A 19770-nucleotide genomic window follows, 5' to 3' on the forward strand; every position below is an offset into this window, starting at 1 on the left:
CAAGAAAGATTCTCAGAGTTAAAGTCTGTTTATCTAGGTGTGAGGGGTGCCTGGAGTTGTACAGGGTAAAAAATAAATATATTGTCATTTGGAATACATATATTTCATGTGTGTTCCGTGTCTACAACGATCTGTGTAAATGTAGGATGAAATGCGAGGCAGGAATTGTTGAACACAGAAACGTTTTTCATATTTTAAAAATAAATGACAAAATGTAGACATAAAGTGTATAATGTGTGAAGACTAAAGTCCAAATAGCAAATAAACACTTTCTCAAAAGGTACAAATACAACAAAACCAGTGTGCTTTTATTCAAGAATATAACCATAGAAAAAGAAATCGGGTTAGGGTATGATGCGGACACCACTGCTTGGGTGGTGCAGCAGTAAGCACTGCTGACTCGTAATCAAGAGGTTCCCAGTTGGATTCCAAGCACGTCTGTTTTAAGTAGTGAGCTGCTCTAATTGTTAATATTATAAAATAAAAACATACATTTGATTTAGTCTGTAACAGCCGGTGTAAATTTATGGTAGCATCAATCTGCCACATGCATGTCCTTCAAAGAAAAAGCAGGGCTTGCATAGCTCGCCAAGGTATCGTGCAAAGTCCTGTTTGTGATTATGTTTTGTGATGGTCTTTATATGAAAAACATTTATGTTACTTATATAAAAGCCAGTTCGAATCATGCCCTCCATGGCAGACATGTTTGCTTGCTCCAATCCATGCCATTTTTTGTTTTGTTTTGTGTTTTTGTTTTTCGCCTTCTCTACAGCGCACAAATGCTTTGCACTACTATCATATAGCAGACAGGTATTGTTGGACATTGCTAACTCACACAGTCCCCTGGAATTTACCGGTTTTACACCATCTGAGCTACATTTCATTGTTCGCTCCCGCAGCCAACACCACAACCACACCCAGGAAGACCAAGTAGCACCGAGCTCGAGTGACCAAGCTGACCCCTGGAGAGTGCTCCGGAGACGGCAACGCAAGTGAGGCAAGAAGGGAGGGCTCCACGCTAGGCTGAAAGCCTGCGCTAGCCGACCACCGCTACCCAGCCTCTTGCTAGCCAACGTGCGGTCTCTGGAAAACAAAATGGATGAGCTAAGAGCCAGGATTACTGCGCAGCAGGAAATAAGAGTGCTGCGCTCTAATTTTACTAACTCCGTGGCAGCGCTCAGCAAATTCCATGATGTCATTAGCGCCTTAGAGATGGCTCATCCCGATGCTGTTTTTATTGCAGCTGGCAACTTTAAATCAGTGCAATTTACAGACTGTACTTCCTAAATACCACCAACACGTGAACATTCCCACCCGTGAGAAGAACGTATTGGATCATGTTTATAGCAACATACGCAGTGCATGCAGGGCTGCACCCCACCCCCACTTCGGACAATTGGACCACATCTCTATGTTCCTATACCCAGCCTACAGACAAAGGCTGAAACAAACAAACCCTATCATTAAGCAAGTTAAACTTTGGACCCCAGAGACTGAGAGCACCCTGCAGGACTGTTTTGCTCAGACAGACTGGGATGTGTTTAGGGTTACAGACAATGTAGAGGACTCTTCTATCAGCATACAGGACTATGCCGAGTATGTGACTGGGTACATTAGCACCTGTATTGACAACACCATGCCCACAATACCAGTCAGGAAGTTCCTCAACCAGAAGCCCTGGATAAACAGTAAGATACACCACATGCTGCGTGCCCGCTCTCTTGCATTTAGATCAGGCACTGAGACAGAGTACAAAGCTGCGAAGTATAGACTAAGAAAAGCCATCACAGCAGCCAAGAGGCAGTACAGAGAGAAGCTGGAGGGCTTCTATTCTACTGCTGACTCTGGGTGTATGTGGCAGGGCCTACAGCACATCACAAACTACAGGACCACCACCAGCACAATCAGCTCCACAGACAGTCTGCCGGATGATCTCAACACTTTCTACACCCGCTTTGAGACATCCACACCTGGACCACCCAACCCCCCCCCCCCCCACCAATGGTCTCTTCAGGTCAGGTACACAAAGCACTAAGGAAGATCAAACCCCATAAGGCAGCAGGACAAGACATCATCCCTGGGCGGGCTCTCATAGCATGTGCCAACGAGCTGGCTGATGCTCTCTGCTCCATCTTCAACCTTTCCCTCAGTCAGAGCATTGTTCCTTCCTGTTTTAAGACTACAATCATCATCCTCTTTGCTAAAAAAAAAAGCCCACCCACCTGCCTGAATGACTACAGGCCGATAGCACTCACTCCAATCATTATGAAGTGTTTTGAGTATTTTATAGACTCTTCTGTTCTTTTTTATTTTATTATTCTATTTTTACTCTGTAGCACTTTGGGATTGCTAAAATATAAAGTGCAATATAAATAAAATTTATTATTATTTTATTATTATTTTGAGAGAGTGGTGCTGGCCCACATTCAGAGCAGCATACCAGACACTCTGGACCACCTGCAGTATGCCTACCGGCCCAACAGGTCCACCTCAGGTGCCATTGCGGCCGCACTACATTATTCCCTCTCCCATCTGGAGAACAAAGACTTTGTTGAATACAGCTCCGCCTTTAACATGGTTATCCCCCATAAACTCACCCATAAACTGTCTGCACTTGGACTGCACCCCACCCTCTGTGACTAGCTCCTAGACGTTCTGACTGGCAGGCCCCAGTCTGTCAGGATTGGTAATAGGATTTCTGCCACCATTATCACAAACACAGGCACCTCAAAGGGATGCGTCCTCAGCCCCATCCTCTACACCCTGTTCACCCACAACTGTGTCGCCTCCCACAAAGATAATATCATCCTAAAGTTCGCAGATGACACCGCAGTGATAGGATGCATCACTGGTGGGGATGAGGCAGCCTACAGGAGGGAGGTGAACAGTCTGGGGTCATGGTGCGAGGACGACAACCTCACCCTCAACACAGACAAGACAAAGGACATGAGGAAGGAGAGGAGACCTCACTGGCCACTGTTCATCCGAGGTCTTGAAGTGGAGAGGGTGAGCAGCATTAAATAACTGGGCGTCTACATCAGTGAGGACCTCACTTGGATACTTAACACCACACAGCTGGTCAAGAGGGCTCAGCAGTGGCTGTACTTTCTGAGGAGGCTGAGGAAGTTTGGTATATCGACTAAGATCCTCTGCAACTTTTACAGCTGTATTGTTGAGAGCATCTTGACCAGCTGCATCACTGTGTGGTACAGCAACACTACTGCTATGGATCGCAAACGCCTGCAGAGAGTGGTAAAGACTGCTGAGATCATCACCAGGACCTCACCGCCCTCTCTGCAGAGCATCTACAACTGCAGAGTCCGCAGGAGAACTGCCTTGATCCTCAGGAATCCCACCCACCCCCAACACAAACTATTCACACTTCTACCCTAACCTGCTGCACATCTTTCCCAGCTCAGTCCCTCGGTCTGAACCCCTCATACAACTCTTCATACACCTTCACTTTAGCCTTTGCCACCTCTCTCTTCACCTTAAAACTTATCTCCTTGTACTCTTGTCTACTTTCTGCATCTCTCTGACAATCCCACTTCTTCTTCGCCATCCTCTTCTTCTGTATACTAGCCTGTACATTCCCATTCCACCACCAGGTTTCCTTTTCCTCCTTTCTCTGTGCAGATGGCACACCAAGCACCCTTCTAGCTGTCACTCTTATTACTTCTGCTGCAGTTGTCTAGCTGTCTGGCAACTCTTCACTGCCATCCAGTGCCTGTCTTACCTCCTCCCTAAACTCAACCTTGCAGTCTTCTTTTTTCAACTTCAACCATTTGATCCCTAGTTCTGCCCTCACTCTCCCCCTCTTCTTTTGATCTCCAAAATCATCCTACAGACCACCATCCTATGTTGCCTAACTACACTTTCCCCTGCCACCACTTTGCAGTCTTCAATCTCCTTCAGATTGACTTTTCTGCATAGGATATAATCTACCTGTGTACATCTTCCTCTACTCTTGTACATCACCCTATGTTCCTCCCTCTTCTTAAAATACTTATTCACCACAGCCATGACCATCCTTTTCACAAAATCCACTATCATCTGACCTTCTTCATTCCTCTCCTTGACACCATACCTACCCATCACCTCCCTGTCTCCTCTGTTTCCTTCACCAACATGTCCACTGAAATCCGCTCCAATCTCCACTTTCTGTCCCTTGGGTACACTGTCCATCACTTCATCCAACTCACTCCAGAAATCATCTTTTTCATCCATCGCACAACCAACTTGCGGGGCATATGCACTAACAACATTCAACATCACACCTCCAATTTGCAGCTTCATAACCATTACTCTGTCTGACACTCTTTTCACCTTCAAAACACTCTTTTTGACATATTATTCCTTCAGAATAATCCCTACCTCATTTCTCCTCCCATTCACACCATGAATGAATAATTTGAATCCACCTCCGATCCACCTGGCCTTACTCCCCTTCCGTTTAGTCTCTTGCACATACAATATATTAACCTTCCTTCTCTGCATTACATCTGCTAACTCTCTCCCCTCACCAATCATACTTGCAACATTCAAAGTTCCTACCCTCAGTTCCACTCTCTTTATCTTTCTCCTCTTGCCTTTGGACACCTCTCCCCCCTGTTCTTCTCCTTCTTCAGCTTTGGCCAACAGTAGCCCAATTTCCACCAGCACCCTGTTGGCTAACAGTACTGATGGCGGTCGTTGTTAACCCGGGCCTTGACCAATCCATTATGGAAATTTGCATTGTTGTCTACATATCAATCTGGCAAAATTTTACACTGGATGCCCTTCCTGAAGTAACCCTTCCCATTTATCCAGGCTTGCATCTTTGTGGCTGACAGAATAAAACTGAATAATAAAAAAAAAATGTGTTTACTTTTACAAGTAGGTAAAATTTACACCAGTTGTTACAGACTCAAATCAAATGTATGTTTCTATTATATTATAGTAATAATAATAGCATCTCACTACTCAAAAAGCGGAGTGCCCAAACTCGAACCAGGAACCTTTTTGGTTATAAGGCAGCAGTTCTTACCTCTGCACCATCCAAGAAGACATATCAATTTTCTGTCGATTGACATTTAAGCTTGGGTTTTAACTCATTGACAGCAACATATAAATTGAATTTTTTTTTTTTTTTAATTACTTTGGCTATATTCTTGAATAAAAGCGCACGTGTTTATTTGATATTTGGACTAAAGTCTTCATACATTCTAAACTTCATGTCATTATTAGTATAACATGGAAAAATCTTCTGCTTTAGGTATGTGTTCAGCATTTTTTGCCTCGCATTTCCTTTCATCCTACACTTACACAGATGGTTGTAGACACAGAACATTCATGAAATGCATGTGTTCCAAATAAAGATATATTATTTACCCTAAACAACTCCGGGCACCTCACACGCAGATAAAGAGCCTTGAGCTGGGAGAACTTTTTGCCCAAGTTAACCTGCTGTCCCATTTCCCCACCGTTGCAGCTCGCTTGCTGCTTATGCTGATTGACACATTTGCAAAACAAAAGATGCTGATGAGGAGAAGTGCGAAGGAATTTAAGATGGCCCGGATTACGAGTTTTTTCATAGGCTTCAGGGATTCTAGTGTTAAATGGTATTGTAGATCACGTTTACGGCTATCAACAGATGCCATTCAGCTTTAAATATTTATAAACGGCAATTTATATTTATTAATGGCAATAAAGAATGATAATATAATTATGAAACACATTCTTCAACTTTGAAGTGCTGTTAATTGGGCTATACAATAAAGATAAATTGCTAAGTGATGCCATGGCCACAAACATTCCCATTTACATATTTTACTGTGGTAACTATTGATGGTCACACAAGAACCTGCGGTGTCTGGTTCAGAACCAGCTCCTTACAGTGTGACCTAACAGGAGGACTCCCATGCTCATTCAGGCAAGGACTAATTCTAAGTTCTACAAGGCAGAGTGCTTACTGGTGACATCAGCAAAGGTCTTTCTCATTTAGCTCCCACCTTTCTGTGCAGCACCACCGCTCATTAAATATTTTATTGGTTACTAACAAGTAGTGTTGATCAGCAAATCTGCTGTGTTCACCATTGTTCGTCAAATTATTTACTTTTAATTTGTCAGGTTTACAATTTTTTTTTCCCCCATTTCAGCACGACATATCCTGTAGCTGTAACAGCCAACACTGGTAGGACCACTCCCTGGGTATATAATGCTGATCATTTGCATTACAGACCCTGTAGGTTGAATTATCTGTGCTTATAGCACAATGTGCAGGTCCATCTTCAAGTTCCACATCAATATAGGAGAAGGAGCTGAATGCCCTATCTATGCATAATAATTAGCATGTGGTGCCACAAGAGTTAAAACTAACTTTGAAGGACACCCTCCCCCAAACAGAGGAGACTCTATGAAATAATAAAAATAATGAAAGATTCATTAATATTTACAAGGCGCTTTGCTTCTATCTTTTTGATAGAATAAAAAGTGCAAAACGTCAGCACAGACAGTTTAGAAAGCCTTCAGTGCAACTTCAAAAAATAGAATAAGCCAGTAGTTTCAATAAAAACGCCACTTTGAATTTTCTGCCTTTAAAAGACAAGCATATTTTTTCTGACTTTTTACGATATCAGCATTACACTTTGTTTTGATGAAGTATATGATTGCATGTCTCCGATTTTGTTCTTCTTTCTTTTTTGATTTCACTGAGGCATGATGGTACTACAGCAGTTGGCACTGCTGCCACATAGCTCAGGTGACCTTTTTGGTCACAATAATACATATACAGCATAAATAACAAGTTATCTCTGCTTGTGAAGTTGTAATGTATTATAATAAAGTGTTATAATTTTAAAATGTTAATTGTGTCAATTGCGAGTATCCAAAGTGTTTGGCTAAACCGCTGCATAGAGTAGGTCCACCTACTTTTTTAGTTGCAGCTGACGTCTTTGAATTGCAAGCCATCAACAGGATTTGTGAGTAGCTGTGCAGATGGTTTTAAATAGGCCCGACATTATCAAATACTAGACAGTGAAACCAGCTGACTGAGAAATGTTAAAAACCATTAAGCAAATATAAGTTGTTACCAGGACCAAGATGTTAAACCATAACTCAAGTTGATAAATGTAACTCTATGAGTCATTAACCAGAAAGATTGTTCACCGATGTGCAGGTTGATTTGAGTGCCACATCAGTATAAGAGAAGGAGGTGCATGCCTTATGCATGAATAATAATTAGCCACATGTAGATAAAAAACAAACTTTGAAAGAGCCTGACCTCCACCCCCGCCCACAAACACAGGAGATTCTAAGAAAAAATAATAATAACAGAAGGTTTAATATTATTTATAAATAGAAGAAAAAGTGCAAAGCATTAGCACAGACAGTTTACTGAGCCTTCAGCGTGACTTCAAAAAATAGAATGAGCCGGTGGCTTCAATCATGACACGCCACTTTGAATTTTTTGCCTTTAAAAGACCTACATTTTTTCTGACATTTGACTGTGATTCTGACATTTCCCCTTTGTTTTGTTGAAATCTATGATTGCATGTCTCTGACTGCCTTCTTTCTTCTTTGATAGAAAATCAAGGAAGGCACAGTGGTTGGCACTGCTGTTGCACAATTCAGGTCACCTTTTTGGCCACAATAATTGGTCCAGTAAATTGGACACAAGCTTCCCTAGCACTCAGGGAAACTTTAAAGATGACTGCACCATTATAAATCCAGTCAAATCTAGTTCAGTTAGTCCTTCCTCATTGACTTTAATGCAGTTCGGCAAGTTTGGCGAATATTAACGTTTCTGTAATTTTGGGGAACTTATGCCAAAGCAAACTCAGCAATGTTTGCACATCACTAGTAACTACCCTGGTTTCAACTGTTCTGAAAAATTGCAAATTCTATAATGTCTATGTTTTGTCTGGCCCCCTACCCTGGGTTCTAGGTTTTTTCCACCTATTCTGAAGACTAATAAACTCAATAATAACTATCTAATAACCAAAGTTAACATGATATTAAAATACATAACAAAAGTGCCCAAAACTTGCACTGTGCAGTCTATAATTATATGACAGAGTAATCTGTTTTAGAAGGAATACCAATTTGTGATTATTTTTCAATAAAAAAAAAGAAGTAGGGGATGGCATAAGGCCAGAGGCAACATTAAGATGATTTAGCTTGATCAATAAGCTGAAAAGGCCATTAATTAAGGAAGAAATGTCCAGCAGTTTAGTTTAAAAGAATAGGGACCAACATAAACTTGCTTATGGATAGGAAACTATAGGTGTACAGTAATCCCTCCTCCATCGCGGGGGTTGCGTTCCAGAGCCACCCGCGAAATAAGAAAATCCGCGAAGTAGAAACCATATGTTTATATGGTTATTTTTATATTGTCATGCTTGGGTCACAGATTTGCGCAGAAACACAGGAGGTTGTAGAGAGACAGGAACGTTATTCAAACACTGCAAACAAACATATGTCTCTTTTTCAAAAGTTTAAACTGTGCTCCATGACAAGACAGAGATGACAGTTCTGTCTCACAATTAAAAGAATGCAAACATATCTCCCTCTTCAAAGGAGTGCCCGTCAGGAGCAGAGACTGTCATAAAGACAGAGGAGAGCAAACAAATCAATAGGGTTGTTTGGCTTTTAAGTATGCGAAGCACCGCGGCACAAAGCTGTTGAAGGCAGCAGCTCACACCCCCTCCGTCAGGAGCAGGGAGGAGAGAGAGAGAGAGAGAGGACAGAGAAAAACAAACATGCAAAAATCAATACGTGCCCTTCGAGCTTTTAAGTATGCGAAGCACCGTGCAGCATGTCGCTTCACTAAGCAGCTGCACACAGAAGGTAGCAACGTGAAGATAATCTTTCAGCATTTTTAGATGAGCGTCCGTATCGTCTAGGTGTGCGAACAGCCCCCCTGCTCACACCCCCTACGTCAGGATCAGAGAAAGCGCAAGAGAGAAAGAGAAAAGTAAGTTAGGTAGCTTCTCAGCCATCTGCCAATAGCGTCCCTTGTATGAAATCAACTGGGCAAACCAACTGAGGAAGCATGTACCAGAAATTAAAAGACCCATTGTCCTCAGAAATCTGCGAACCAGCAAAAAATCCGCGATATATATTTAAATATGCTTACATATAAAATCCGCGATAGAGTGAAGCCGCGAAAGGCGAAGCGCGATATAGCGAGGGATCACTGTACTGACTTTTCAAGCACTCTGGTGTGCTATACTAAATGTCAGTATATGTTTCAGTGGGCCCTGAGAGGGACTTACAGCCTGTTTTTAGCTCTTTCCTATTGGTGCTACCCCGAATTAGGTTAAGCAGATCTAATAATGAGATGAAATTTAGAATACAGATGGAAAATTAAGATATTTTAAAAAGTCCTTATTCTAAAAAACACTTAATAGTTTTAAACATGAAAAACAAATAAAAACTACTTAAAATTAATCAAAACATATCTATGAAATATTTACCATCATGCCAATGCCAGCAGTTGCTTGAGCAACAGCTCTCAAGCCATCTGACAAGTTCTCAGTTAAAGCATGCCCCACCAGAGTAGCATCAGAGGACAGACGATTAATAAGCTCTCCAGTACTGGTTTTGTCAAAAAATCCCAACTCCTGCCTCAAAATTGAGGTAAAAAGGGAATGTCGCAAATTTCTCACTATCTCTTGCCCTGGAAAAATTCATTGAAAAATAGTTCAGATTTCTGTTGACATTCAGCATCCTGTTTATAAATTAGATGATATTAAGGAAGAATGAATAATTAAAATCAACCTTTTACACACAGGCAGTTTAAAAAACAATAAAAAGTATTTTTTTTAAAAAACATTCTATTACTTTAACAAAAATATAAATTTGAAAACTTCTCAATTCTCAGTAAATAGTTCAAGCATGTACATTAAATATGAAAAGCCTTTGAAAGGGCTAAATCCCAATATCAGAGCTTCTAAATCCCTCTTGATTGCTTTTCTTGGTGTTTTTTGGAACAAAAACATTTAAGATAAGAATATCTCTTATCTGTCAAGTAACATATTTGATATATCTTTCTTAATCATCAGACAACCTATATACTATACCTGAAATCTGCATAAGGTAGACCCGGATAGCATTAGCAATGGCTCCACACAGAAAAACACCTGCCAGTGTTCCACATAATGAGGTCAGAGTGGCATTTATGTCCCCACTTGAACCAACATAGATGGCATCAATAATTTTTCCAAGGTAAAATGGAGCAGCCATAGTAACTGTACTAGAAACAGCCAGGAAGCAAACAGCAGCTGATTGAAAACATAAAAATAGTAAAAGATCATCACTATACATAAATAATAGTTGGGAGGCTTTCTTTCCTTTCTCTATCTTTGAGCATTATTATTGGTCAGTAGTAAACATTAAATTGCTAATGTATTCTTCCTCTACATATACATTTTATTTCTAGCCTTCATCTAATGTACATTAACCATGTATAAATCTTCATCAGTTTAGCTGACAGCATACAGTATATTTATATTTAGTAAGGCATAGTGGATTGGGCATTGGACTAGTTGTAAAAAACATATCAGCAGCTGTACTGAATGCTGATCTTATAAGTAACCTTTGATAAAGGCATAATCAAATATACAATAACAATACTAATAGAAAAATGTAAAACCCAACACAAAGCAAATCCAGGCAAAGAGCAAACATACATATTTTACTTTTTTCATTGTGATGTGCCAACAAAATTCTAAGAATTATCATTTTTCTCTGTAAACCATCACATTAAAAGGCAAGCTTGGAAAAATAAAATTAAAATCAAAAACCAAGCTGAAAGTTTGGAAATAGCTATTAAATGGGTAATACAGCTTAGTAAAACAATACACACTCTATAGCAGTGCTAGAAAAAGTCCAAAGCAGATCTACTAGGCTGATTCCAGGACTACAGAGAATGAGTTCTGAGGAAAGATTAAAAGAGATTAACCTTTTCAGTTTAAGGAAACAGAGATTAAGAGGTGACATTACTGAAGTGTTTAAAATGAACTTAGTACAGTGGATTTGAGGATGTTACTTTAAAATGAGTTCCTATTAACAAGGGGCCACAGCTGCAAAACTGTTCATTGTAAATTTTACTGCTACAAATGTTTGTTATGCTCCATCTGTTGGAATGACAAGTGCAATGAATTATTACATGCATTACAAAATGCTTTCCAATAAATGGTGCATTGCAAACATTAACTCTGAGGTCTACTTTCAACCAGTCTGAGAAGGGTAGCAAAGCTAGTGTGTGTGTTTTTATAGCTATAGTCATATGAAAAAGTTTGGGAACCCCTCTTAATTCTTTGGATTTTTGTTTATTATTGGCTGAGCTTTCAAAGTAGCAACTTCCTTTTAATATATGACATGCCTTATGGAAACAGTAGTATTTCAGCACTGACATTAAGTTTATTGGATTAACAGAAAATATGCAATATGGATCATAACAAAAATTAGACAGATGCATAAACTTTGGGCGCCCCAACAGAGATATTACATCAATACTTAGTTGAGCCTTCTTTTGCAAATATAACAGCCTCTAGACACCTCCTATAGCCTTTGACGAGTGTCTGGATTGTGAATGGAGGTATTTTTGACCATTCTTCCATACAAAATCTCTCCAGTTCAGTTAAATTTGATGGCTGCTGAGCATGGACAGCCTGCTTCAAATCATCCCATAGATTTTTGATGATATTCAAGTCAGGGGACTGTGACGGCCATTCCAGAACCTTATACTTCTTCCTCTGCATGAATGCCTTTGTAGATTTCTGTAGATTGCTTTGGGTCATTGTCTTATTGGAATATTCAGCCCAACTTCTACTTTGTGACTGATGCTTGGACATTATCCTGAAGAATTTGTTGATATTGGGTTGAATTCATCCGACCCTCGACTTTAACAAGGGCCCCAGTCCCTGAGCTAGCCACACAGCCCCACAGCATGATGGAACCTCCACCAAATTTGACAGTAGGTAGCAGGTGTTTTTCTTAGAAATCGGTATTTTTCTTCCACCATACAAAGCGCTTTTTGTAGCCTTCCACCAAACCATGATACTGAACAATCTTTCAGATCTTTTGAGAGTTGCCTTGAGGATCCCATGCTATCACTCTTCAGAGGAGTGTCAAAGGGAAGCACAACTTGCAAATGACCACCTTACTGTAAATACCTTTTCTCATGATTGGACACACCTGTCCATGAAGTTCAAGGCTTAACGAGCTAATCCAGCCAATTGGGTGTTGAAAGTAATCAGTACTGAGCAGTTACATGCATTCAAATCAGCAAAATTACAAGGGTATCCAAATTTTTTGCATGGCCAGTTTTTCACATTTGATTTAATTTCATACAACTAAATACTGCTTCACTAAAAATCTTTGTTCGGAAAACACCCCAGTACTCAGATGTTCCTAGGAAATGAAAGACATACCACTGTTATCTTTTTGTTGAAAGTAGAATAAACTATTATGCAGGCTGAGAGGGGTTCCCAAACTTTTTCATATGACTGTAGATCCATAAAGGGAGCAAATGAGTCACATATCCTAAAATAGTTTTTAATTCCTAAGATTTCAACAACCTGCCAGGTATCATCATCACAGGAAAATGATTAGATATACAGGAATCAAAGGCAATATATATCTGGTGAAGGTTGGGAATGGGGGGGGGAGGGATGGAGGTTGATTAGTAAGGTGGGGTTCGGAAGATGTTGGTCATAAAGTCTTTTTTATTATTTAGATATTCATCTTTTTAAGGCTGTGTATGCTAGGTTCAAGTCCAAATATCTGTTAATGGAATTTTAATTAGAGAGCCATGATTCAGCCAGTTCTCTGGCACTCTTAGTATTGATTCTGAATTTTACTTTCATAGTGTTCTAGTTAAATGTGTCTGGAGGAACATATACCGTTGGGCATGCACTGCATGGAATGCTGCAAAGTGAGTTTTATGTGTTTGTGGTCGACTTTTTGCTTTTGGTATTGAAAAGGATAGGTTCCTCACCACACATACAACACCCTCCCCTAGGTGTGTCAGAAAGTACAGCAAGCGTCCTCTGTCCAGATCTGGTATCAAGATGGCACACAAATCAGCATACACTTTATGGACTATCCTATCAGATATCTTCCGAACTCCACCTTACTAATCTATCCCCCCAGCCCCTTACAACCTCTCCTTCCATCCCCATTCTTCACCAGCTATATATTGCCTTTGATTCCAGTATGTCTGATCATTTCCTCTAATGATGACACCTGGCAGCTTGTCGAAAGCTTAGGAATAAAAAAACTATTTTAAGATACGTGACTCATTTTCTCCCTTTATGGAATCTATAGCTACAAATACGCAAACCATATCACAGACCTTTGCTTCCTATGTATAGAGAGGGAGAGGGAGAATTGAATTACAGCCGATTCATTTACAGAGAATACACATTTTCAGACAGATGCTGGCTTTAAAGATGCAGGGTCGAATGCAGCTTTGTAAAAGTCTCATATCTTATGGAAACAAAAACCTTCATAGTTGGTAAATTGCCAATATGTTCGGTTCACTCCCTGGCGTTCCCTTTTCTCTGCAGCTTGACGCTTTTGAATTCTTTGAATTCTGAGGAACTCTCGACTGGAGTCAAATGAGTGAACAAGTTCATCATATTTGCTGTGGGAGTTCAAAGGGCTTCAAACTTGTTAATTCAACACTAGAATTACGAAAGCCTATGAAAAAACTCGTAAATCCGTCCCACCTTAAATCCGTTTGCACCTCTCCATCAGCGTCTTTTGTCTTGTAAAAGTATCGATAAGCAGCAAGCAACCTGCTATCACAACCCCCCTCCGCACAAAGTTTTCACAGCTCAAGTCCATTTACCTGCGTGTCAGTTGCTTAGAGTTGTACAAGGGGGCTCCGCCCCCTGCTCGCTTCGCTCGCCTACCCCCGGCGTTTTGAACCCGTGCCCGCTGGGCAGCTACGTGTCCGGATGACGCACGTTTAATACGGAGCGTTTGCCCGTGTCATTGTGGAGTCCCCCACTGGTAATACAGAGCTTCGTCCGTACTATTACGCGGTGCATTTTGGACTACTGCGGACCCCATAGTTTTTCTCGTTTCAGTTTGTATTTTTGGTCAGTTGAGCTCATGTTTTTCAAGCTTTTGAATTCCGGTCTTCATTATCTGTAACCTGCTGTCCATGTGCGTGGCCCCCTTGTTCAACCTGTTTATGACGTTTTACTTTGCTTTCTACTCTGTCTTTAATTTCTGACCTAGCTTTATTCCGGTTTTGTTTCAATGACACTGGGTCCATGGTGATTATATGTAAAGGAGGCAGTCTAATTTTACCCTTTTGACAACTACGTGTAAATTCATTATTTGTATTGCCAGTTGTTTCTTCTGGGAAGTTAAGTGAATGACAATGATTGCAAATGACATTCATTAATCCCAATGAATTTTCCTTAATAGTGGACTCATTATTGAAGGCGTTGTCAGCCAACTGGCGTAAGCATTTAGCAGGTGTCTGGCGTTGATGTCCGCGACGGGCATGTTTTGCTTGTGGCGTTTGACTGACGCGTTGTTGCATGTACATTATTTGTGACGCGCTATTTTGTAGTTTTAATTGATTTGCCACCGCTTTGCGAAATAAGGAGGATCGCACTCACTGTTAATATGTATCCTTTTCTGCAGTTGAACGGTTAATAGTGCTTTATTGTAAGGAGATACACCTATGCTCACACCTATGCTGCCTAGTGTGAAGGTGTTCAGATGACGTATGTTTAATATGGACGTTTCCTTTAGAAATGTGGTTTTGGGTGTCACTTCTTATTGGGGGGGGGGGGGGGGGTTGAGGATTGTTGTTGCGCGAGCGTCTTCTTTCTTTTTGTGTCCCATGGGCTTGACACCTACGCCGACACCCATGCTGCCTAGTGTGAAGGTGTCGACGTTCACTTTAGAATATGTGGCTTTGGGTGTCACTTCTTATGGATGTGTGGGGGGGATTGTTGTTGGGCGAGCGTCTTCTTTCTTTTTGTGTTCCTGTGTCTTGTTTGAATCCCCCTCTTTGTGTGTGTCCCGTCCCTTGCTTGTAGGGTCTGTGGGGTGGTTTTGTGTTCTTTTTTATTGTCTTCCATGGGCTTGTTGAATCCCCCTCTTGGTGTGTGTCCCGTCCCGTGCCTGTAGGGGGGGGGGGGTGGTCGTGCCTTGCCGTTGTGCGCTCGTCTGTTCTTTTTTTTTGTTGTGTTTAGTTTCGTGTGCAATGTGTTTTGTGCTTTGCCCGCAGTTGAGTACTTTTTTATGTGCCTTTTCCTTTTTTTCGGTGCTTGTGTGACTCCTTTTTGTATGTGCTCACTCCTTTTTTCTGTGGTCTTGTCCGCCACTCGCGGCCCCTCATCCGCCTTTGTCGCCCTCTTTTGTCCGCCTTTCTCCGACTCTCGCGGACTCTTTTTACGCCTGCGCCTCTCGCGGACCCTCATCCGCCTCTCTCGCCCTCTTTTGTCCGCCTTTCTCGGCTCCTCAGCCGACTCTCGCGGACTCTTTTTGCGCCTGCGCAGTACGTCTTTTTGCAGCTACGGCCCATGGCCGGATGTGCCTGCGTCCATCATCCGGTTTAGCATTCTCGGTTAGTAATATAGATAGAGTAAATACTAGATCGTTATTTGGAACACATGCATTTCATGTGTGTTCCGTGTCTACAGCAATCTATGTAAACACATTGTTAAAAAATAAACATTTTTCATGTTTTAGTAATAATTGACAAAATGTAGACATGAAGTGTATAATGTGTGAAGCCTGAAGTCCAAATATCAAATAAACACTTTCACAAAAGGTACAAGTATAACAAAACAAGTGCACTTTTATTCAAAAATATAACAGTAGAAAAAGAACCTGCGGTAGGGTGTGACATTGACACGTTTTTAATACGATCGCTTTGGTGGCGCAGTGATAAGAGTTGCTGACTGTTAATCAAAAGGTCATGAGTTCGATCCCGTACAACTCCATTTTGAGAAGTGAGCTGCTCTTATTCTTACTATTTTAGAATAAAAACATAAACATTTGATTCGAGTCCTAACAGCCAGTGTAAATTTATGGTACTTGTAAAGGTTAGCGTTTTTTTTTTTTTTAATTCAGTTTTATTCTCCTAGTCACGTTCACACTCCCCCCCAATGTGACACTGCTGTTTTCACATAAAGACGCGCTATAGCAGATGTGAACTCAGATGATGATGAGGGTCCTACATCGGAGAAAGAATGCACGTCGCACTTTTGCCGTCACTGTAATTTGTATATGTACACAGGAATCTCTGCAGTCTTCTTGTGACTTTACGCTGTTGGAAGATAAGTAAATAAATCAATAAATAAATTTCTTTCTTTCAATGGTACGAGAATGTAGTCAGACTTGTTTTTTGGGCACATACACCGTCCAGATCTAAACACTAGTGTGGAGAGTCGCTTGTGTACTGAAGAGCTTTTTTAATACATAGCTGCAGATGGAAGCTGCCGTCGCTGTACTTTCTATATAAAAGCCAGATCAAATGTCATTTACCTATTTACCTTGATTTATTTACTTATCTTCCAACAGCGTAAAGTCACAAGAAGACTGCAGAGATTCCTGTGTACATATACAAATTACAGTGACGGCAAAAGTGCGACGTGCATTCTTTCTCCGATGTAGGACCCTCGCCATCATCTGCGTTCACCTCTGTTATAGCGCGTCTTTATGTGAAAACAGCAGTGTCACATTGGGGGGGGGGAGCGTGAACGTGACTGGGAGAATAAAACTGAATAAAAAAAAAAAAAAAAACAACGCTAACTTTTACAAGTACCATAAATTTACACTGGCTGTTACAGACTCGAATCAAATGTATGTTTTTATTCTAAAATAGTAAGAATAAGAGTAGGTCACTTCTCAAAATGGAGTCGTACGGGATCGAACTCATGACCTTTTGATTAACAGTCAGCAACTCTTATCACTGCGTCACCAAAGCGATCGTATTAGAAATGTGTCAATGTCTCACCCTAACGCAGGTTCTTTTTCTGCTGTTATATTTTTGAATAAAAGTGCACTTGTTTTGTTATACTTGTACCTTTACTGAAAGTGTTTATTTGATATTTGGACTTCAGGCTTCACACATTATACGCTTCATGCCTACATTTTGTCAATTATTACTAAAACATGAAAAACGTTTATTTTTTTAAAATGTGTTTACATAGATTGTTGTAGACACAGAACAGACATGAAATGCACGTGTTCCAAATAACAATCTAGTATTTACTCTATACAGCTCTAAGCAACTGACACGCAGGTAAACAGACTTGAGCTGAGAAAACTTTGTGTGGTGGTGGGGGAATGTGATAGCAGGCTGCTTGCTGCTTGTCGACACATTTACAAGACAAAAGACACTGACGGAGAGGTGCGAACCCATTTAAGGTGGGTCAGATTTACAAGTTTTTTCATAGGCTTTGGTAATTCTAGTGTTAAGTTCAAAAATAAAACTTGTTTAAAAGTACTATTCTGAGTGTTATTTGTGAAACTCTGAACCCAATATGTGACAACTGGTACCAGGAATGGGGTTGCACAAAAATGGTTCAACAACAACAGTAATATTATGCTGAACGTGTCGTGCTTCGCCTGATCCTGAAGAGAGAGTTCCTATATGTGCAAGGGATATGCTATAAAAAATACTTGCTATCGATGACCAGGAGAGCTTTCTATATACCTTTGGTTGCACTGCCACGATGATGTGCTGGGACAGAAGAAATTGAGCCACTGTCCTTGCCACTTTGCTAACTGGTGACGCTCAGCAGGCTGTAGAGAATATTTCCCTCATCAAGATGGATGACTATGATTTTCTGAAGGTGCAAATTCTTCTTCGTACCACTTCGAGTTCTCTAGTTAAGGGATTTAAGTTCAGAGTTTGGCAAATTAACTTACTGTCTGATAAGAGCTCAAGCTCAGGAGTTTTTTAATTTCATGCAAAGCTGATTTTGCAATGATCCGTTGGAATACATAGTAGAGAAACTTGCTATAGATTGGATGCTGAATTGAATAAGCGAAGAGCTCCATAAATAGATGCTTAGAAGTGATGTGTGGTCTTTGATAGATTTAGTAATAAGAGATGGAGTGTGCAAAGGCTACTACTCTGAGAGACTATCCTAGACTGGCTAACCTAGGCTGGTACCTGATCCAAAACTACCATCATGCCCTCATTCAGCTCCCTGAGGAGTAAACTATGCTTGATGCAAGTTTATACCAGAGCCTCGCCCTCAAACTACAGCTCAGAGCAACCAAAGCTATGCTCGTCACCTGGTTATTCTGAATTCTCTCCCTCTTTGCATTACTAGACTCGGGCAGTGACCACTGCAGGATCCAGCGAGAACTGCTACAAAAGCCCAGTTGTAAAAGGTTGGAGCAAGCAGATATTTGCTGTGTCCATGGTGATGTTAAACAATACGAGACTGTACTACTTCCTGTGAAATATAGGGGGAAAACATACAGGGTTTGGACGGCAAATGTGGACCCTTGTCCCTTCCAATGCTAATCAGGAAACTAAACAGTCTTTTCCCTCAGATGCATAAAATGTGTAGAGGGAACTTTTTTCCACTTCTCCAAAGACTTAAAATGTGGAAGAAGGCATGCTCGTATTGTTGCTGAAGTTGGTCCGGAAGTTAATTTAGAAATTTAACTAGATTTAAGTAGTGAAAATAAACAACAGAACAGATTGCTACCCCAGATTTAGATGAACTATTCTTAGAATCCTCAGAACAAATGCCTAGACCTGACCTGATGGCGATGTCCCTTCTACCTCCTCTGACAATAACAAAGGGTCACCAATTTATAGTGCACAAAATATTACAGAATCTGAGTATGTGAGATTACAAAAGTAAGACACGAAGTGTAGAATTTGCTTTCAAACAGGCTTGATTGAAAGATGCTGAATACTATAAAGATCAGAATGCTCACAATTTTAAAATTCCACATTTATATTAAAAAGGATTCTTAAACTATGTGATAACTGACCACATTGCTATTGATTCTGTAGGACAGCTACAGCAGCTGTTATAAAGTTCTGAATGGTGACTGTTCTACTCCTTGTGAACTAACACGTTAAGTGGCTATCTCATCTTTGAAAAAGTAAGAGAATGTATTTAAAAGCATATTTATTAGGTAAATGTGGCTAATGATGTAGAAAAATTTTGTAAATCTTGTCTTGAATGCCAAACAGTTTCAGCATACCCACCTCCTTGCATTCCCCTTGTGCCAATGCCAATTTTAGGTGTGTCTTCTGAAAGAGCTGAAGTGGATGCTGTTGAACCATTGCCCAAGAGTAAAAATTATTTCAAGTTTAAACTAAAAAATCAGGTCATTTAATTTAACAGCTCAACAACGTCCTGGTGCACAAGTTAACACAGATGTCCTGTCCTGGCACATGGTGCCACTGTTACAGAGTTAATTAAACTAGTAAACAAAGCTGAGGGAAAGGATATGAGCAACTGGATTGCATTTCTCATTTTAGAGCTACTCAGTTAACAGAGAAAACATACTTATAGATAAATACTGGTTTTAAAGATGTAGGATTGAAACAAGTTAACACAGATGTCCTGTCCTGGCACATGGTGCCACTGTTACAGAGTTAATTAAACTAGTAAACAAAGCTGAGGGAAAGGATATGAGCAACTGGATTGCATTTCTCATTTTAGAGCTACTCAGTTAACAGAGAAAACACACTTATAGATAAATACTGGTTTTAAAGATGTAGGATTGAATGCAGTTTTGCATGCATCTTTGCACAAATCCTATATTTCATGATAACAA

The 19770-nt window shown here is 40.5% G+C and overlaps 1 protein-coding gene across 2 annotated transcripts in view; it reads right to left on the reverse strand.

Moving 5' to 3' along the window:
* The window catches only part of abcb10 (ATP-binding cassette, sub-family B (MDR/TAP), member 10), a 222451-nt gene that overhangs the window by 193661 nt on the left and 9020 nt on the right, over positions 1 to 19770 (reverse strand). For both annotated transcript variants that reach the window (XM_051924255.1, XM_051924254.1), the window contains exons 2-3: positions 10062 to 10262; positions 9456 to 9658 (exon numbers count right to left, since the gene is read on the reverse strand). In XM_051924255.1, coding sequence (XP_051780215.1) covers positions 9456 to 9658; positions 10062 to 10262 — 404 coding nt within the window. The remainder of the gene's footprint in view (positions 1 to 9455; positions 9659 to 10061; positions 10263 to 19770) is intronic.

This window comes from Erpetoichthys calabaricus, chromosome 3 (genome assembly GCF_900747795.2).
Source record: "Erpetoichthys calabaricus chromosome 3, fErpCal1.3, whole genome shotgun sequence".
Taxonomy (NCBI): Eukaryota; Metazoa; Chordata; class Cladistia; order Polypteriformes; family Polypteridae; genus Erpetoichthys; species Erpetoichthys calabaricus.